At 51.7% G+C, this 12,977-nt stretch overlaps 5 protein-coding genes across 5 annotated transcripts; 2 read left to right on the forward strand and 3 right to left on the reverse strand.

Moving 5' to 3' along the window:
- Positions 1-7: 7 nt before the first annotated feature.
- N7533_004483 (uncharacterized protein) lies at positions 8-679 on the reverse strand (the record flags this gene model as incomplete). Its single annotated transcript, XM_057101133.1, has 1 exon — positions 8-679. One exon carries the CDS (start codon positions 677-679, stop codon positions 8-10), a length of 672 nt encoding a protein of 223 aa, XP_056960763.1.
- Positions 680-4,909: 4,230 nt separating this feature from the next.
- Positions 4,910-5,252, reverse strand: N7533_004484 (uncharacterized protein; the record flags this gene model as incomplete). The annotated part of the gene is made up of 2 exons (XM_057101134.1): positions 4,910-4,937; positions 4,960-5,252. 2 exons carry the CDS (start codon positions 5,250-5,252, stop codon positions 4,910-4,912), a joined length of 321 nt encoding a protein of 106 aa, XP_056960764.1.
- Positions 5,253-6,275: 1,023 nt separating this feature from the next.
- optD (uncharacterized protein) lies at positions 6,276-8,850 on the forward strand (the record flags this gene model as incomplete). Its single annotated transcript, XM_057101135.1, has 4 exons — positions 6,276-6,363; positions 6,499-6,558; positions 6,617-7,212; positions 7,339-8,850. The coding sequence occupies 4 exons, from the start codon at positions 6,276-6,278 to the stop codon at positions 8,848-8,850; spliced, it is 2,256 nt and encodes a 751-aa protein (XP_056960765.1).
- A 468-nt stretch (positions 8,851-9,318) lies between these two features.
- Positions 9,319-10,394, forward strand: N7533_004486 (EF-hand superfamily Ca2+-modulated protein; the record flags this gene model as incomplete). Its single annotated transcript, XM_057101136.1, has 3 exons — positions 9,319-9,344; positions 9,562-9,974; positions 10,027-10,394. The coding sequence occupies 3 exons, from the start codon at positions 9,319-9,321 to the stop codon at positions 10,392-10,394; spliced, it is 807 nt and encodes a 268-aa protein (XP_056960766.1).
- A 581-nt stretch (positions 10,395-10,975) lies between these two features.
- On the reverse strand, positions 10,976-12,951 carry N7533_004487 (putative RNA annealing protein Yra1; the record flags this gene model as incomplete). The annotated part of the gene is made up of 5 exons (XM_057101137.1): positions 10,976-11,294; positions 11,347-11,417; positions 11,481-11,645; positions 12,654-12,683; positions 12,742-12,951. The coding sequence occupies 5 exons, from the start codon at positions 12,949-12,951 to the stop codon at positions 10,976-10,978; spliced, it is 795 nt and encodes a 264-aa protein (XP_056960767.1).
- Between the last annotated feature and the right edge of the window lie 26 nt (positions 12,952-12,977).

Genomic DNA, 12,977 nt, shown 5'->3' on the forward strand with positions numbered 1-12,977 from the left:
TAGGTTCTCAGTTGCTGGTCATGACCTTGGCTGATGACGAGTGGGCGCGACGCTTGGATGTCAGGACGGGACGACGCTTCTTGCTGCTGCGCTTGGGAGTGATAGTGGCAGTAGTAGAGCTGGTGTTGGACTCAGACTCGCAGACTCGGGCCAACTTGGCTTGTCGCACGACTTGGGTGGCTCGAGCATGGGCCTCGACCTTGGCCATGAAGCGGGCGCGGTCTTCCTCCTCGGCCGCAGCGCGGACCAGCTTGAGCTGTTGTTCCATAGTCATGGAGGAGAAGATCTGGGGCTGTTGCTCGATCTCTTCGCAACATTCGGCGATACCCGCATTCTCGGGCATCCAGAGGAGATCCTCGTCGGTGAGGTACGCGTTGTTGACAAATGAGTCGCTGTGGTCGCCACTGTACAGCGAGGGGCGATTTGGCCAGGATGGGAAAGCACAGGCGGCTCCCATTCCATACTCACTGGAGAAGGACGACTTGCGAGGGTGGATATCGGTCAACGAGTCGGCGGGTGTTGGTGGAGGAGCAGACGGAGTGGAGATGGGCGAGCATTCAAATGAGCTACCGCTGTAGCTGAAGCCGAACTCAGCAGAGTCGTTACTAGCAACAGGTGCCAGGATCGCCGATTTAGTCGGCGATAGGCCGCTAAGACGCGACTGGATTGGAATCACCATTTTGGTGATGTGGAGATGGTGTGGAAGTATGGAGATGAAGATATCGTGAGATAGTAGTAGGCGAGGGGTGGTGAGAGTGGATGGTGGAGAGTCGAGAGTAATGTGGTGAGTGTATGAAGGTGAGTGAGGTCGAGGTGGGAGTGAGATAATGTAGTAAAAGAGAAGTGGGAGGAGAGTGGAGTGAATGGAGTGTTTATCAAGAAGACGGTGTAAAGGGCGGATGTCTAAAATCAAAGCCGGGGAAGGCTTCTAGACTTGCCGCGACACCCTTGCAGGCCCGAGACAAATCAATTAATTCGATTTTTGCGCCCAAAATGGAGACCAAATGGGGCCCTGGTTTTTTTTTTCTTTTTCTTTTTTTCTTTTTCGGGTTTTGATTTTCCCTTTTTTGAAATTTGTCCACTTTTGCGCCCACTTTTTTGCTAGGCGGATGCCCTTCCGGTGGGCGATCAATCAGCGTCTGCAGCTGCAGATCTGCTCGATCGGGAATTTCGAATTTCTTTTTCTTCTTTATTTTTCTGGTGTATCCCTTTTTGTCCGATGTATCACTTCCGGGGAAGTCGGATTGTATCCGTCTGACACAGAGTACTCGGGAGTAGACGAAGTATGGAGTCAGAGTAGAGAGAGAGAGTAGACAGAGCGCTCCGATCAAGTGGTGTTTTGGAGGGTTAACACATCAACGGAGTACTCCGTACTCTATAGTCTCCTGCGGGATTCCGGATGGCAAAGGATTCTGTGCCTATCGTACCCTATGGTACTCCTCACTCCGTACTTTCCTTGATGTTTGTTGGTTTGGCGGTCAACGGTCGAGAGCACACGTCAACACCGTTTCTTTGTTCGATAATGTGACAGTTGATCGTCGATAATCCTGGTCAATCGATAGTCGATAATCGATAGTTGATACGGAGTAAGTACGGGGAACCTTTAGGAAGGAATCTACGGAGTACCCAAGGGGCATCCGGTGATTATCAAGGGCGGTTCTCCTTTCGACGGAGTAGTTCTTCCGCCTCCACCGGTCCTTCACCTCGGGACGAGTCTAAGAGAAGTTATTCGAGGCTAGAAGGCTAGAAGGTCCCGAGGGAGCCCCCGTGGAGAAGTTCGCGCTCGCATGTGGATAGAAAGAGCCGGGGCTGGGCCCGACGGGCGGGTCCGGGGCGAATTCCTGCCTAAAGGGGTACTGTTGGAGGTTAACTGATTAACGGTTAAGGTCCTACGGAGTAAAGGTTCCCGCGGCCCACTGGCTCAACGTTCAGCCGAGGTGTTGTGAGTATCCTAGAGTGAGTATTCTACGAAGTCGGATACTCAGGTACTTCGTCCTACTACACTTAGCCTTTTTTTTAATTACTATCAACCATGTATACAGTAGCACTCTCTTCTTATGTATTATTTATTCCATTAGTTTGTTTTCTTCTCCTCCATCTATTATTCCAGTTTGTAAACCAAATCACATTCTCCCATTCCCGGTGACCCCAATTTCCCTCCAATCAGCGTTTCCCCATTTACCCGTCTCCAACTCCCATGTCCGCTGCCTCACACTGCCATCTCCCCTCAGAGGGTCCCTCGTCCCTCTTTGTCCCGAGTCCAGACCGAACATCGGCCATCCACATATCACACTAACACTGTCACTCAAAGAATCAATCAAATGAACTCCCATTTTTGGTCCAGTCCAACCACCTATGATCAGCCATGCATCCGATCCTAGATCATCCAGATCATCCAGTTCCAGTACTCCGTACTCTTGTCTTTCATACACACCAACTAACCCCTCCCTTTCCCGGAGTATGTATCCGTACAATCAATCCTCACAGATCGCGGAACCCAGCAATCCTCCCCCCCCGATGCACCCAAGTGGATAAATCCGCCTCCCCGGTGCCCCCTTCTTCAAGATGATCGTCGACAGGTCAATAAATCACCATCGTCGCGCAGGACGACCCGGCCACCAGGAACCTCCATCTCCAGATTCCGTACTTCCGCGCTGGCCCCCGGGGAAATAAGGAAATAAAGGGGGGGCGGCCGGCCCGTCGAACTTGACATCAGATACATCAACTACCTACAACTGCAACCTCCTCTCTTCCGCCACAGAGGTCATCGGAATTTGACAGGTTCACGCGTACCTTTGTCTTAGGAAAGACGATCACTCGAGCTGTTCCACTGCCCGTGTCTTGCCAGAGTCTGGTTCTTGGGTCGGGCCGCGGCCCATAATTATCATCCATACTGTAATGTTGATCGACGAGCATCAGCATCGTGGCCCTTTGCCCCTTTCCCAGGCCCTCGGTGTTTCATCCGCCTGCCGCCCGTTCCTGCTACCAATACCTCGGGTAGAGCCTATGTCTCTCTTCCCTCTCCTACGGAGTAATATGAATGTTGCGGCCTCATTGTGGACACGAATGGGGCGGCGCCGGCGGTTTCTCCTTAACGAAACTCTCAAAAAGGCAGGTCAATCAAACTCCGTAGCAATCGAGGACGTATGTGTCCGTTCCCGATGGATTCAAGCCCGCCTCCTCCGCCATCCCTCCCCTGATTACGGAAACCCTCCTAGCCTGTCGTTACCAGGCGTGTACAAAGTGCAAAAGTCCCGGTTCAAAGAAAAGAGCGAAAGCGACAAGTAGACAGGTCTATCCGCCACGACGGTTATTTCTTTGTTTAATGGATCGAGGGCTAGCCCGGCGGAACTGCGGTTGCGCGCTTTCCGACCATTATTGGTTGCCGTGAGCTCCTAGCGAGCCAAATTGAACTGGCAAATCGGATGTTGGGACTCGCTCACATTTTTTGATCTCCGCTCTCCTGTCAATGATCCCCCCCAGTTGGACTATCAATTGGTCCTACATTCAAACATACCCACCTCCACCTCCACCGATTCCGGCCTTCCCTGCAGCTGCAGCTGTAGCTGCAGTACATATGCAAGATCTCCAAACCAAATCGTGAAAAGCAAGGTGGCGCTCGGTCCTTTTTTTTGTGCTTAATGGCTGAAAGCCCAGTCGATTCGATTCCAAATAGGAATCGTTAGATGGAACGGGGGATAGAGAAAGATGTCGGAGTTCGAAATCCAACAGGTCCAAACACCTTTTGTCCTGGACATCGCCTAGTGAAATTGCTCTTAACAGTCCAGGGGGGGAGCGGTTTAGAATTCGGAGCAAAACAAGTGTCAAAGGCCACCGCCACCCGATAATTTGTAGCCACCGCCGTAGCCACCTGCGAGTATCCCGATCCAGGGCGCCTCTGTCGTCCCGATCCGCGAGACAAACATTCCAGGCAAGCACGAAGTACGGAGGCCGTGTACAATGACGATAACCTTGATCTTCACCATTCACCATTCTCCATTCTCCATACGGGGACGGGAAGCATAACCCCCCCGAACCATGGAACCCAAATCCAAACCCCATGGGGCCGGGTAAATTGCATTTGGATTGGCTTTCCTTGGATCTGACCTCATCTGCGAGGGATGAGCTTGAACATTCCAGCTGGACAAGGAGCTGGCGGTACTCCGTACTGAGCACGGAGTACCTCTGCAGACGCTCTGTCCTTTGGTCACTGCAGTGTGAGTAACCCAATGGCCCGGAAGCGCGTCCGCTGCACGGTCGGGGCTTGCAGCGATCGTCCTCTACGGTGATGGGCGCGACTCTTCACCGCGAATCCGAGACGTGTCGCGGGGGAGCTCAGTTTGGTGCCACCGAGTAACTGGCTGCTGTTGTGGAAAGTGAAAAAAAAGCCCCTGACTCATAGCTGGCATTTGCGTTGCGATGCGATGTGTAGAGACCGTGATGCGATGACCATTCGATGGCACTGTTGCACTTCTGATCTGACCTCAGATAAAACTTAACACTGACTGGACTTGGTCCACGACTCGATTCGATTTGATTTGATTCATCTGCTCGTGACAGCCATCAAAGTATGAAACCTGGGGGCGGAGCTGCCTTCTTTGATGTGATTTGATTTGATTCTATTGGATTCAACCAATCTATCGATTTGACTTGCTTTGATCTTCCCCCAGTCTCACTCAACTGGGTAAGATTAATATCCTTTCGCCACTCGACGTCTCCCCCCGAAGCAAAGACAGTCCGACCGGGCCAGACTCATCTAGCCCGCCTCACCTCCGCGCCTCACCTCGTCTCGCCTCAAGGCTCTCTCGTACTAGTTGTCTCCCCGAAATAGAAATATTGCCCTCCTGACCATTATTCCATCCGCACTCCAGCCTGCGATGGAAACATCCCGCGCCCGTTGAAAATGCTTCTACCAGACGCAATAGGCATCCTCCCGACTGTGACAAGCCGGGGTCTGACCTAACCCGAACCTGGAGTTCGAAATTCGCACGGTGGCGGACGGTGCGTCTTCGCGGGCGCTTCTTCGCTTTTCCGCCTGGATGCCATCCACCTCGTTCCTCTTGCTTTGATTGGCGCTGAGGGTTGAAAACGGCCCGAGTGCGCTGCGCTGCGCTGCCTGTGTACTGTGAGTTTGCGGATAGGCCGCGGATGTACTTTCGTATCGGGCAGATACTTCTTGCGTCCGTCTGGTAGATATCCGGCGGGTAGAGGAGAGTAGATCCCAGCGGGTGTCGGTTTCCTACATACTTCATGTATAAAATGTTTGAAAATTGCAATTAGGACCGTGACTACTGGACTAAATTCTCTGGTGAGGGGCTGCCTTGTCTTGCCTTGTCCTGCCTTATCCTGCCCCTCATGCCTAGTCCGAGGTGTCAGGCACTTAGGGGTACAGGTTCAGTGTGTATAGTACTTTGTTCCGACCATGCATGAAATTAAGGATTGTGGAGGGTGGACACAGGAAGTTGACATGGGTTGAGTGGCATGTCAACTGGCGGTGAATCTTCTCTTTTTCGGAGGCGTTCTTCCAGGGTTCGTGGCAACTGCTTTGTGCAAACATTATAGAAGAGTCAGGCGTGTGTGCTACAAGGTTTGTGTTGTGTTGTGTTGTGCTGTCCTGGTTTGCCCTATTTGATACCTAAAATGAACAAACTCGTCGTGCAAGGCAAATCGCCCAACCCAACATTATCATGTTATCTGGCCCGCCCTTTCACTCTGGCTTGTGTAGGATTTAAATTTGATTGTAACAGTCTTATCTAAGTCTATCTCGCTAGTAGTATCTTTAGTACAGTCTAGTGTTCCATGTTCTACTACTAGTAGTACCTCCGTGCGCTCAATCAGAGCACGCTGATAAGGAAATATACCCCGAGTCCCATTCGAAGTCGTCTTTCAGTCGCGAGGCTTGACCTTGGAAAATCCGACTACTAGTAGATACTAGCAGTAGTTTACTAGTACTACTCCAGGGCTAGACAACCCCCAGTCCTCCTAATATTCCCTTTACTTGAATCTCCAAACTAAATCTTGGAATACACTCCCACATGATCTCTATGATGAACGTGCCCAACTACTAGTAGACCGGCACTTCAATCCTAGCCCGACAATGCTACACTTGCTGATAGGACGATGGCGCGGGGTTCAGCCTGCCATCTCGAGCTAAGCTCCCGTTAGCGGCCAACAACTCCACTTTCCAAGCATCACAGCTCCCTACAAGCCTTATCTCAATGCTTCCCCGCGTTCCCATGATTGCACTAGTCTCTCTCCGAGTCCAACCTTGAGCCATGGCGAAAGACGGGATAAACTTGGACGGCACGCCGGCGCAATTGCGCGGCCTTTTGAACCGGCGCATTCCTCGCAGACCTCTTGCTCGTGTGCTCTTCAATCTCTCCACTGCACCATGGCCGATACTATGGAATCCAAAGAACTTGAAGTTGAAACAGTCACCCCTACCATGAAAATGGAAGAGGAGGGGGGGAGAGGAGACCCCCGACTTAAAAGAGCCAGGGGAGGCTATTGAGAATGTCGAGTACAGCTACGAGTCACATCGGTCTCCGTTTCCCGAGGGTGAGTTCTCATCCCCTGCCTTGTGGACGTTAATCTTGAATACTCACAATAGAAATAGTCAGATCTGTTGTTCCTGAGACAGATGATCCCAGCATGCCGGTTAACACCGTGCGCATGTGGGTTCTGGGAGTGATGTTCACGATTCTTGGCTCCGGCATCAACCAGTTCTTCTCACTCCGATATCCATCGGTGCATATTGTTGCCCTGGTCGCGGAACTACTTGCTTACCCAATGGGTGTCTTCCTGGCAAAGACACTGCCTCTGGTTTCCATCTCGTTGGGACCCCTAGGCACATTGACGCTCAACCCAGACCGGAAATTCAACATCAAGGAACATGCACTGATTGTGATAATGAGCAATGTTTCCTTTGGGTATGCAACTGCCGACTCGACAAACATCATTCAAGCCGCAAGCGCAAACTTCTACAACTTCAAGCTGAAGACTGGTTTCTACGTCTTGATAGTCCTCTGTGCACAGCTCCTCGGCTTCGGAGTCGCTGGCCTCGCGGCTCCGTGGCTGGTTGAGCCAGCTCGTATCATTTGGCCCGGCGTCCTGTCCAATTGCGCTATGCTGGAAACTTTACATTCGCGCAGCAACACAGTGGCGCATGGATGGCGCATCTCTCGTCTACGCTTCTTCCTCTTTGTAACGGGGGTGGGTTCCTCTGGTACTTCTTCCCGGGTCTGATATTCACAGCATTGTCCTATTTTACATGGGTCTGCTGGATCGCCCCCAAGAACGTCGTTGTGAATCAGCTATTTGGCATGCAGACTGGACTAGGACTCAGCCCGATCACATTCGACTGGAGCCAAATTGCGTACAACACGAACCCCCCTCCTATCTCCGTCATGGGCTGCAATCAACGTGTTTGCTGGATTTGCCTTCTTTTTCTGGATCATCGTTCCGATCCTTTACTACACCAATGTTTGGTTCACAGCGTACCTGCCCCTTATGACCAGCGACGTCTATGATCGCACCGGTGCCTTATATGATACTGCCCGAGTCATCGCCGCAGACCATAGTCTCGACGAAACCGCGTACCGCAACTACTCACCACCATACCTCGGCGCAACATTCGCCTTTGTGTATGGCCCGTCATTTGCCGCCATCACATCTGTCCTCTCACACATTGGTCTCTGGCATGCTCGCGACGTCTGGGCAGCCTTCAAAGGCCGCAACAAGCTAGACATTCACGCCAGACTTATTCGCGCATCCTACAAACAAACACCATGGTACTGGTACGGCGCAATTATCCTCATCATCACAGGCATGTCAATCGCGATGGTCGAAGTCTACGACACTAGACTCCCCGTCTACGGCGTCTTCCTGGGCCTGATAATTCCCGCTTTGTATATGATACCGTGCGGGATCGTCCAGGGCATCACGAACGTCGACGCAAACCAACTAAACGTTCTATCCGAGTTCATAGGCGGATATCTATTCGAAGGGCGCCCGCTCGCAAACATGATTTTCAAGATCCTTTCCACAGACGTCGTGGGACAGGGCGTCTATTTCGCCATGGACATGAAATTGGCGCATTACCTCAAGGTTCCGCCTCGCACGACGTTCGTGGCACAGGGCGTCGCGACGATTCTTGGCGCGCTTACTCAGTGCGGTGTCACGCTCTGGATGCTGGGCCATATCGATGGGATCTGCGAGTCCGACCAGTCGGATAATTTCACCTGTCCCGATGGACGGACGGTGTATTCGTCCTCGGTGATTTGGGGCCTTGTAGGTCCGCGTCGGCTCTACTCCGCCGGCAAGATTTACTCGGGACTTCTTCATTTCTTCTGGATCGGTGCTCTGGCTCCTGTTGTTACTTGGCTTATGTACCGCTATACCAAGCAGCGGTTCTGGAAGATGATCAATTGGCCTCTGATCTTTGTGGGGACTTACAATGTTCCGCCTGGTATGTGTTTACTTACCCGACACTTTTGGATTCTCCGTTCCCAAGAAGCACAAATTGTCACTGTCACTAACCCTTCTCTTCTGCTAGCTACTGGCATCAACTACTCCAGCTGGGCACTTGTCAATTTCATCTTCAATCATTTCCTGCGCCGGAAATTCTTTGCCTGGTGGACGAAGTATAACTATATCTTGGCTGCTGCCTTAGACACCGGTCTCGCTCTTAGTGGTATCGTTATATTTTTCTGCATTTCTTATCCTGGCGCCGTCTTCCCGGATTGGTGGGGGAATACGGTCTACCTGAATACTGCGGATGGACAAGGTGTGCCTTATAAGCCTATGCCAGATGTCGGGTACTTCGGGCCTGCCAATGGGACATGGACTTGATTGACGGCTCAAGGTTTGCCTGTTTCGCTCCTCTGGATTTAACGGGATTATTTATCTTTCCTGTTAAACTAGGTACCTAGATATTCAAAATTGAACTTGAAGGGCCCCTGGAACTGGCAATTTACGAAGAAGTTTCAAACTGGACATGTAAATTATAGAGTACAATAGCTGCCAGTGCTTCCTTATTAACCGTTTATATACCGGAGGGGTCTCTTTTTCTGAAATATAATGAATACTGAAAATCATTTTTTTTGGAAGATTCCAGCACCGTATCACTGGAAAGGCTTGGAATCAAGAAAAACAAAATAATAAATACCTAAGCCCAGTTGAAAGAGCCTAATAAGCCTGGTTCCATGCCTCCCGAAGTCGGTTGGTTGTTCATGCCTCAGGCAACCAAAACTCCCAAACGCGTCCAAAAAAGATCTCCCACTTTACCATGGTTTGAACGGAGGCTCAAAAACTTCAACCATGCACCCTACCTCAACGAAGCATCTGTAAGGAAAAAAAAACTGGTAGCTTCTCTTTGATTGAGCGTGTCATCCTTAGTGCAGGGGCCATGCTAATCTTCTCTGTATATTTTCATTTGACCAAATGTCCCGAAGGACATGAGGAAATCCTGATAAGTGTCATATATACCACCAAAGTCACGTGGTAGCATCACCACTATTGGCCGCCCCAGCATCGTCATCGCATTCACCTCTCTGCTTCTAGATCTCACCTTCTCGACCGGCCGCCACCGCTCCGAGTCTCGCCGCCAGAGAAATGGTATGCCTCGCATTTTCCAATTATTCACTTCCTCGCGCTGCATATTCTAACCTTGGTCCTCCACAAACAGCCTCCCAAGAGGCGCGGAGCTCCCGCCAGCTCCTCCGCAGCTCCCAAGCGCGCGCGCCAATCCAAACTAGCCAAAGAGAACAACATCTCAGCCGAGGAGGAGAACGAAATCAAAGAAGTCTTCCAGCTCTTCGCAGATAGCCACGAAGATTTCCCCAAGGAGAAAGAAGGCGTCATTCCCCGCGAAGATGTGCGCAAGGCATTAGTGTACGTCCAGTCCAATCCAGTCAAGTCCAGATCCTCCCCTCCCTCCGATAATATCCCGCAAGCTTCTGCGCAAGCCCACCTTGGTCACACATTCAATTCACCGAGATAAAACTAACATCACTCCCCTCTACGCAGAGCCCTCGGTCTGCCCCCCCACAGACTCAACCGAACTCTCCACCATCCTCTCCGCCCTCGACCCAACCTCAACCGGCCACATCCCCTACACACCCTTCGTCTCCGTAGCCGCGGCAAAACTGCGCTCCCGCGATGACGACGCCCTGGTCGCCGAGGTCGACGACGCATACCAGCTCTTCACGCGTGGGTCCAGCGGGCCGATCTCGCTGGCCCAGTTGCGCCGCATTGCCCGCGAGCTGAAGGAGGACTCTGTCGACGATGAGTTGCTTAAGGATATGATTCTTGAAGCGAATGGTGGGGCGGGACTTAGTGCTGGTGTTACTTTGGAACAGTTCCATGATGTTATGGCTCGTGCGGGCGTCTTTTAGGCCTGTGTCCCGACGGGGTCTTGGGTTCTGGTCGGACTAGCTGTGGGGGTATGCGCCGTGAGCGCTTTTGTACAATTTCTTTCTCTTTCCACGCTGTTTGTCTGCGGTTGGATATATGGGCTTGTGTGTTTGGGTGGTGTTTTGGAGTTGGCGTTTGTTGCATAGCGTTGAGAATGCTTTCTAATGTTTGACTTTTACGATGCTTGGCAAGACAATGAGTACCGAGGTATTGTCTGCTCTGGGTTTATTCTGCTACCAGGACTGTGGATCAGATTACCATGATGATAATTGGTAGAAAATGGTTTGTTCATCATCCATTGATGACTGTGATATTGTAGATACATCCCGTCCTCCGACCGCAATAGCAATTTAAAAGAAAATTAAGTCCGATACCGAAAAGAAAGAATAAGCCTGAAGAACACACCCATGAAGAAGCAAAGAAAAAAAGAGGACAGCAGAAGATATGACCCGCGCATCAACTATCAATTCCTCCGAGATAAACCAAGCACGGCTTATACCACCATCCACGTGCATTAGCAAGAGCAAGAGCAAGTGCTGACGACACTATGAATAGGCGATGTTTAGGAGATCTCAGCCATGCCGAGGTCCTCACCAACGTTGGCCTGGGGAGCAGCGTTGACAGGAGCAGCGGCCTGGGTAGGGACATTCTCGTTGCCACCGGCGAAGTAGTCCACCATCTCAGCGTCGAGCTCCTCGACGGACTTGGGCTTACCACGGCCAGGGTTACGACCCTTGCGACCCTTGGCGCCGCGAGCTTGACCCTTGGCTCCTTCGTTGGTGCTTGCGTTGGTGTTGGTGTTGGCGTTGGCGTTGTTCTTCTTGTTAGCTCCACGACCTGCCTTGGCAGCGGTGGCAGGCTTGGGCTGGGACTTCTGGTGACTATAAGACAGTTAGCATGAGGCCGGATTATCAAGAGAATACTCAAGCTTACGCGATGCGCTCGGTGAGCGGCTTGGGGGCGGGAACATTCGGGGCGTGGGAGGCATCATAAACAACCTCAATCTAAAGTATCGTCAATAACCTCTTCCAAAATAGTAGAACACATGATTCTGAGATAATTCTGACCTTCATGGGACGGCCATCGACATGGAGACCGTTAAGCTCCTTGGCGGCCTTGGCGGCAGTGTCGGCGCGGCCGAAGATGATGGAGGCAATGCCACGGCTGGTTCCGTTTTGGTTGTAGGTAAGGATCACCTTCTTGACGGGGCCTGCAGACTTGGTGAAGTATTCCTATAGCGCAGACGATCAGTATGCTGCGTCTGATAGTTTCAGTTGAATCAACGGCAGTCGAATCTCGAATGAAAAACCACAGCGACAGCGCAAACGAAAAGAACTGCAAGTCCGACGAATCAAAGAGCATCAGCGAGCACATAGGGGCGATCGGTCGAATGTTGTATTCCTAGAATCGCCAAACCACACTCCGCCTTCGCGAAGAAAAATCCTCAACATTCCAGTTGCACAGACACGATGTCAATCCCCCACCGGTATCAAATGGCGCCCTATCCCTCATCATTTGACCAATCAAGCGCGATAAGTCTTCGAACGACACATGGTGGCCGCACAGTGCTACCAAGAATGCACGCCTTGGTCGCTGCAATGGATAACAGAGTGTTCCGCCCTGCGTTCTCATGATCGCCCTCGGTTGATAAACATACTCATATGATGAAATGCTGTACAAGCTATCCCTCAAGATCCACGTCGATGGGATTCACCCCACCGGATAGTAGAACTGAAAAGGAAGCCGAAAGGATCTTCCGCGGTTTAGGGCGCCCGAATTTGTTCACAAAAGAATGCCCGCTGTGTCACTGATGCGCTCGCTGATGCCCTCTCCAAAGCTCAAAACACGAGATAGGAATAGTATGAGCGGGATTTCGAAAACAGGGGCAGGATGAAGATGATCATCTTCAATCCTCGGCACAGTACTCGGATGGTGATAAAGCGGGCGGATCACCTCTGGGTAGGGATCGACACGAGCAGTATACATCTGGCCACCGAAGTGACAACGCTTCAACTTCCTGTATCGCAAGATGCCAACCAGGAAAGAGAGAAAATGTTTGCAGATACTTGTGGAAGGAGCGTCTGTCTGTGCCGGGAGCGCGCTGGGCGACTGCCAACAGGCGGGGGAGGTATAGAGGAACAGGACAAGCCGGACATGCGAGTTGAAGTCGTTTACACCTCGAAGAGTTCGAAAGCAAGATGGCGATCAAAGCCAAGGCGAAGGCCTCTAGATCAACATACCTTGATATTGGCCTCAGTCACATCGGACGGCTTGAAGAAGTTAGCAAATGCTGTGCAATGAACTGGAGAAGGGTGAGTAAATGCTTACCAGTCCGCTCACGATGATCTTGCTGGATGCAGCTGGAACCGGGGTAGGGTGAACCGCCTTCGCAGGGGCCTTGGGGGCCCTGGAGGACTTCTTGACACCTCCGACCGTGGTAGGCTTGGCAGTAGCGCGACGGTTTCCACCGCGACGGCGAGCAGTCTGGCGACGGTTACCGACGAGATCGTCGAGCGACTTGTCCAGGTTGGCAGACATCTTGTGGGAGAGAGAGATGGAAAGCG

This window comes from Penicillium manginii, assembly GCF_028828005.1.
Source record: "Penicillium manginii strain IBT 31320 chromosome Unknown utg000004l:1.0-7231830.0:1.0-7236170.0, whole genome shotgun sequence".
NCBI lineage: Eukaryota > Fungi > Ascomycota > Eurotiomycetes > Eurotiales > Aspergillaceae > Penicillium > Penicillium manginii.